Below are 6,968 nucleotides of genomic sequence, written 5' to 3'. Positions count from 1 at the left end.
TTGCATGTTGCTTTACGTTGAATTTTCATCAATGTTAAGCCTAACAAAAATTTTTATAATAATAATCGTGCCTATTGTATCGTTAAAATTTATTTCTTTATTTTGTACAAACATAAATATAGTGAAAAATATGAAAACAAAAAAAAAAATTATACTTTAGAAGTTAATCTAGTAAACATTCGATTCAGCACGTTCAATTTGGTCCAATTGGACTAAAAATTGGCATGCACAGTCCAATTAGACTAAAAACGTTCGATTCAGCACGACACAGTCCAATTAGAATGCTTTCGGTTAATCGATGTTTTGGGTGATTGGCATTCAGATAATCGATGCTCTACTGTAAATATTTTATGGTTTATATATTTTATTAAATGTTAATATAATCAATAAATTGCAGAAATCTTGTACATGTTGTATTATCAAATAAACAAATTACATTTTTTTAAATGATAATGTTACAAACTGATATGATACAAATTACAAATTTTATGAATCTGGAAGATCTAACTGAAGAAATATTTACTTGCAATATAATATGAACAGCTATGTGATTTATTAGATAGAACAACTGTACTTTTTTCCCATTATAATGTTGTAAATATTGAATATTGAGTAAATTAAAATTAATTCAATATACATAATTTATACAATCTTAATTTAAACTTAATAATAAGGCAATATGTAATGAGTATGAAAAGAGAAAAATGTCTTCAATTAGCTTAAGCTAAGTAAAATAAAGTATTAATAATTAATACTTTGTGAATGCAAACATTTTAGTTGTTTAAAATTGTTGTGAAAACCATGCAAAAAATTCAGTTGCCACCATCAGTAAATGAACAAACTACATGCAACCTATTGTTTAGTTTTGTCACAAAGACTCTTTCAGTGTGCACATACAATTTAGCTTTTTGAGGTTTCTTAAAAAAATAATTCTCTGAACATTAGTTCTTTTTAAATTGACAGCTTCAAACAGTCTTGTTTAATCAATGCTTCTCATACAATTATTAAATCAGAGTAAAAACTGGATATTTTAAAACATCTTATGTACTTTAAAACAAGCATATAGATGTTGCAATAATTGATAATCAATTATTTACGTAAAATTTGCAACAACTGTAATAACACCATGAATATGTTTTGCGTGTTTTATATAAATATTACAAAAAATGATTTCAATACTTTTTACATAATCATATAATCATTGCAAAAATATATCATGGAATTATATAGTATATAATATAAATTTTAAAATACATACTATCAATAAACAATTTTTAAATATATTTAATACTTATTATTATTATACATCATATATCATATTATATATAATAATAATAATAATAATAATAATAATAATAGTCTATAAATATTTACATAGTTACAATTCAAACAGGCCAAATTCACAGAACACACATAAATGAAACAGAATAATAAAGGAATACTACACAACAGCAGAATAAACTCAATAGTAACATAGCTGAATATAAACATACATTAACTCAGTACATTTGAAACTAGAACAACTCTAAAGGAAAATATGAACAACATTAACAAAACAAACTGATTCTCAGTCAGTCTGTAGAAATGTCAACTCTTCCTCAAAGAGGTAGGAAGAGACTTCGGATATCCTAAAGTTTGTATTTGTTATATTATATTTGTTATATATGTAAATATTTGTTTGTTCTACAAACAAATACAGACACTGAGTTTTTCTATAGAAAACAAGAAACATCGCAATTATACAAAGCTGTAACTCTGGCAGACAAAAACAGTACACCATTAAACTCAAACAACTTTAACCTGGATCTAACACAGTGTACAAAATGCATCAGACAGTCTTGGGCTTGAAAGGAGCTCTAAGGAAAATACCTAATTATCTCAGCCAGAACCACATTGACAAAATTAGGGGATCGTGAAAAATATTTTGGGGGTTGCAGAAAAATTAATGACAGATCAATTTTTTTTCAAATATTTTATAAATTTACTATGGATTCTTGTTTAGAAATAGTAGATTCTTTTTGGCTTAGTTTGAAAGCAGAGTATCCACTACTCTCTGAATTAGCAATGACAATTCTCTTACTGTAAGGAACCAAGTCTGAGCGTTATTTTTTAGTTATTTTTATTTTTGCTTTTATTCTATTTTTGTTTGGGGCTTATGTTTTGTTAGGACAAAGGTTTCCTCACCACTCACCTTAGAAACTTAAAAATAGAAGAGAAACCAACTCACCGACAAGAGAAAAGCGCCGTAGATAAAACTCGTGCACACTTGCACTCTCGAGCAGAAAAAAGTAAGTCTGCACTGAGAAAAGGGGGTGAGACCCTACAAGCACAACTTAGGAACTTGCTAAACCTTAAAGAATAAAACATCCCAAAAATTGTCAAAAAGAATAATGTAAAAGGTTAGAGAGTATTGTTGGAAAATAGACTGCAGGCAAACAAGAAAGGTATTGTTAGCATTAAGTATGTAAATAAGGGAAGTGATCTCACTCAGAATTGTGATGTCACCTCACAGTATAAAGACCAAACCACAAGTGAAGATGACCGAGGTGAGCTTCTGTTAGCAACGAGCATGGTGAGCTTCGTAGCAGCAAACAAGAGAGAGGTGTCCGATAGGATAAAGAGGTTCCAAGGTGATTTTGAAGTTATTCGATTTGTGGATCGAAGATTAGAGGAAATCTTGAGAATTGAGGAAAAAGGTTCCTAGTATACTGTGATGGCGATTAGGACCTTTAATTCATAAGAATTATTATACATAAGTTAAGTCTTTGAATTTTTGTTGAATTCCAAAGGGAAATAGTTAAGTTAGAAAATAGATTGATTTGAGTTTTGTCAGGTTGATTCTTATTGATTTACATTGAATAAATTGTTATTTGATTTTTACTAAATTTTGTATATAGTTATTACTAGAATTTTTATTAAATATTGGATTGTTTTTGAATAACTTTGTCATTATTTAATTCGGTGCACACTTAAAGTCCAGACCTGGCACATTAATGCGAATCCACGTAAAGTACCCGTTAGGTAACGGCTATNATAAAAAAAGTATATACTTTTTTACTACGTTTATTCATATGTAATAATAAAAATACATATATACACGGTCTTGCATTTTTATTAGTCATGTTTTTTCTGTTTGTGGGGGTTAAAGAATCTATCCAATGTCGATTGCTTTTCTGTCTTATTCATGATTTTTCAGAAGTAACTAATAGCATTGTAATTGTAGAGATCCCTAGATTAACCTCAACTTGGTTTGGATGCCATTTTAAGACCGTTGTTCTGACATCCTCCTACTTCTTCAAAAGATCTTTAATAGCAGGTATCGGCATAAATCCGCATTTTCAGAAGAAAACGTAAAAGAATTGTTTCTGTCAGAAATACAAAAGGCTGGAATTACAAGGGAGAGTTTCAAAGTTCAGGGGAATACTATCCGATCAGTATATACTGGGTAGAACATCGATGTCAACGTCTCCCGCGCTCCGAAAAGTTTTGAATTGTTGCCTGAAGACAAAGGAAGATCAATCGGTATTCGTTATTTTACATCGCTTCTTGTGTTTGTTCAGTGAAGTGTTCGTTATCCAAACATATGTTCGTTGTCCGATCATAAAAATCTTTCGCAAAAGTGTTCGTTATCCGATTCGTTCGTTAACCGATCACCTGGGTGTAGTTGATTTTGTTATTGACAAACTTGGTCATTATTTAATTCGGTGCATGCTAAAAGTCCAGGCCTGGCACGTTAACGTGAATCCGCGTAAAGTACCCATTAGGGAACAGCTATTTCCGGCACACAGTCGTGTCGTTAATCGTTGGAAAAGTCGGAAAAATAATATAGTACTTTACAGCACATACATCACACTACAGAAGGCTGCCATACTAAACATATAATACTCAGGAAATACTTAAACACAGATACATACATGGTACAGTATGTAAACAAAACATTTGTTTTCTATAGTTACACCTTGACTCTAATCCAGCATAGCACTAGGCATTGGTATATGCACTCTGTATGATACATTCTATCAACATCATATATTATTATTTTTAATTTGGAAAAGAACCTNTTGTTCAAAGATGAATATGAATATTTTGTTCATATATATAGAACATATATATATTTTGTTCAAAGATGTACCAAAGATAAGTTATTAATTTTTAATGATACTAAAAAATAAACCTGCTATTAAAATTATGAGTGTTTCAATGAAATTAAACAAAAGAAATTAACTCCTCCTGAATTTAAATTAATCCCCCTTCGGGATGTTTTCTACACATACTCATTCTTCAGAGTGTCCTTTGAAATTTTTAAGTGCAAAAGGGGGGCTGCTGATCAAAAACTTTGAGAAACACTGTCTTACACAACCAGATCATAAATACAAGAAACTACAGGAAGCACATCTTAAAAGACAATGTTCACAGATGGCACTTGTAAGAAATACAACATCATGCTTGAGACTATACAACATATCACATCAAGTTGCAAGCTTTTAACACAAATTGACATCAACATAACCAAACAGCAAATATAATATATCAAAAGCTTGTGCACAAATTCAAGCAACTACACACCCAGAAACCATACTAAAAATACATTCTTCATATTCTTCAGATAGTCTTAGAAAACAAACAAAATACAGTGGAACCTCAGTATACAACCTTAATCCATTCCTGATGTTTGAACTTATACTGAATAGGACGTATACCAAACCAAATCAACCTTTCCCATAAGAAGTAATGTAAAAATAATTAATCTGTTCTCATGTAAAAAAAATGGCTGGCTTTAAACACCTCTCTTTCCTGGCTAGTTCCTGCTTGATTTTTCATGAGATCAGCATGTATCTTTTTAGCTTTCGCGCAAATAATTGCTTCTGATATGATGTCGCCGCACTCTGTTTTTCAGTTATCCAAAGCAAAAGATCTAATGTCTTCAATCTCTGTTTAGAAATTGATTTAACTCCTTTCACAACGTTAGCAGATTTAATAATGTCTTTATTTTTCACGATTGTCGATATCGTTGTTCTTGGAACATGGTATGCAACAGTTAAAATCTCAAACATGCGTGCCACCTTCATATTTCTCAACAATCTCTTTTTCCAGTTCCATTATGATTCTAGTCATTTTTTTAGTTTTCTGTTGCTTTTCATTTGCATTTTTGCAATTCATGATTAATAAAAATAATAAAATTTTACTTACAAATTAAAATCAGAAGAAATTTAACAAAGTTATAAACCATGGCACCGCGAACGTCTAATCTGGTCTAGTACACTGATAGTGCTACTTGTTCATAGATGGCGCGTATAATTGAATTAAGTTGTATACCGAACAAAAGTTATATACCGAGCAAAATTTGTTTCATCCAAATAGGACATATTCCGGATTGGACGTATACCAAGGTACCACTGTAGTTAGTNTTTGATTTAATTTATCATTTCCATTATTAATTTTGATATAATCTTTGACTCTCGTACATTTAATTGATTAAACAAAAAATAGTGAATTATAATATAAATTGTAAATTTTTCCATATTTATTATAAAATTCTGCTGTAACTTATTCAAACTGAATAAGTTTTAACAAAGAATTATACAAATATGAATGTTATACTGAAAATTTTATACTCAAAACTTATCCTAATCTAACTTATCCTAATTAAAGTTATTTTAATCACTTTGAGATTTGACTAAGTAAGTAAAATAAGTTAATATAAAATTTATACAGTAGAATTACTGTATATAAAATATGCAATAAATTTTTCATTTATTGCATATTTTATGCATACATGCATATATTATGACATATATTCACTGTAAAATATGGCATAAATAAACAAAGACTATACACATATAAAAACTGAAAATTGAATTCTTTGTATGTATATAAAATTTCAATTCCTTCTGCATATTTATTTTTATTACTCAAATGGCTAATTTTATAAAATCGAATTGTTTATATTTTTAAAATTCAATTTATTTCACAATAAAAATTTAATATTTTCTAAAAAATTTACCTGTTTACATTGAGCAAAGTTATTTGAACATTCTAAACATGCTTGATAAGAACTATATGGAATCACTGGTTCTGCAAGAGCTTCAAGAAACAGTAATAATGCTTCTGCCACAGAATGAACACTTACTGAAATTTAGTTAAGAAATTTCATTTTATTTAATAAATTTTCTCTATTACTTAAAATTTTCATTTTTAACTAATATGTTATCTTTTCCAAAAAATTTAATGTATGTTAAAAATAAAACTTTTAAAGCAAAACCTTAATCAATTTTTGGAAAATTGCTAAAAATATCAAATATTTATTATATAAATTTTAAATACTGTAGATTTTATTTAACAATTATACTATTAAACATAAAAAAAATGAAAGTTATTCCAATATACATCTCATATAAGTTGATATGCAACTTATGTAGCTGTATTTACATAACTTTTATGATCAGTGCACATATATAGTGGAAACCCACTTAACGAGCAAAACAAATTGTAAAAAAAAAATGACTTGCTTAACAAGTGACATAATGAGTGATGAGGAGAGGGGAAGTCCCAGATTGTGTGCATGCTACAACACTCGCAGATTGAACCAACCTGGAAGGCGAATTTGATTTGCAGAAAACAAAAAAATATCAAAAAAATATGAAACATTTTTTTGATATTTTTTTCAGCACTCGTTCTGCTAGCATCTTAGCATTGCTTGTGATCAAACATTTTTCCAAACTTGTGTTCAGACATATTACATATAAACATCAACAACCATAGTCCGTTATATAATAAACACGCCAAACAATATGCCAAATTCTTGGGCTATGTAAAGGCTATAATTAAATATTAGAAATTGATTAATTTGACTAGAGGCAGTTATGCTGCCATCTTGTATTAAATTTAATGACCAATTCCAAATTAAATTTTAGAAAATGTCTAAATTAAAAATTACTTATAATTATTAAATTCACCACTTGAGCACT

At 29.0% G+C, this 6,968-nt stretch overlaps 1 protein-coding gene across 1 annotated transcript in view; it reads right to left on the bottom strand.

Moving 5' to 3' along the window:
• Positions 1–2,953: 2,953 nt before the first annotated feature.
• Positions 2,954–6,968, bottom strand: part of LOC111637407 (type II inositol 1,4,5-trisphosphate 5-phosphatase-like) — a 14,045-nt gene continuing 10,030 nt past the window's right edge. Inside the window, exons 4-5 of the mRNA XM_023382889.1 lie at positions 6,005–6,129; positions 2,954–3,028 (exon numbers count right to left, since the gene is read on the bottom strand). Coding sequence (XP_023238657.1) covers positions 2,954–3,028; positions 6,005–6,129 — 200 coding nt within the window. The remainder of the gene's footprint in view (positions 3,029–6,004; positions 6,130–6,968) is intronic.

This window comes from Centruroides sculpturatus, unplaced genomic scaffold (assembly GCF_000671375.1).
Source record: "Centruroides sculpturatus isolate CEXI.00-Female unplaced genomic scaffold, Cexi_2.0 scaffold172, whole genome shotgun sequence".
NCBI lineage: Eukaryota > Metazoa > Arthropoda > Arachnida > Scorpiones > Buthidae > Centruroides > Centruroides sculpturatus.
The sequence above is the reverse complement of the archived record's forward strand: the minus strand, read 5'-3'. Positions and strand labels throughout refer to the sequence as shown.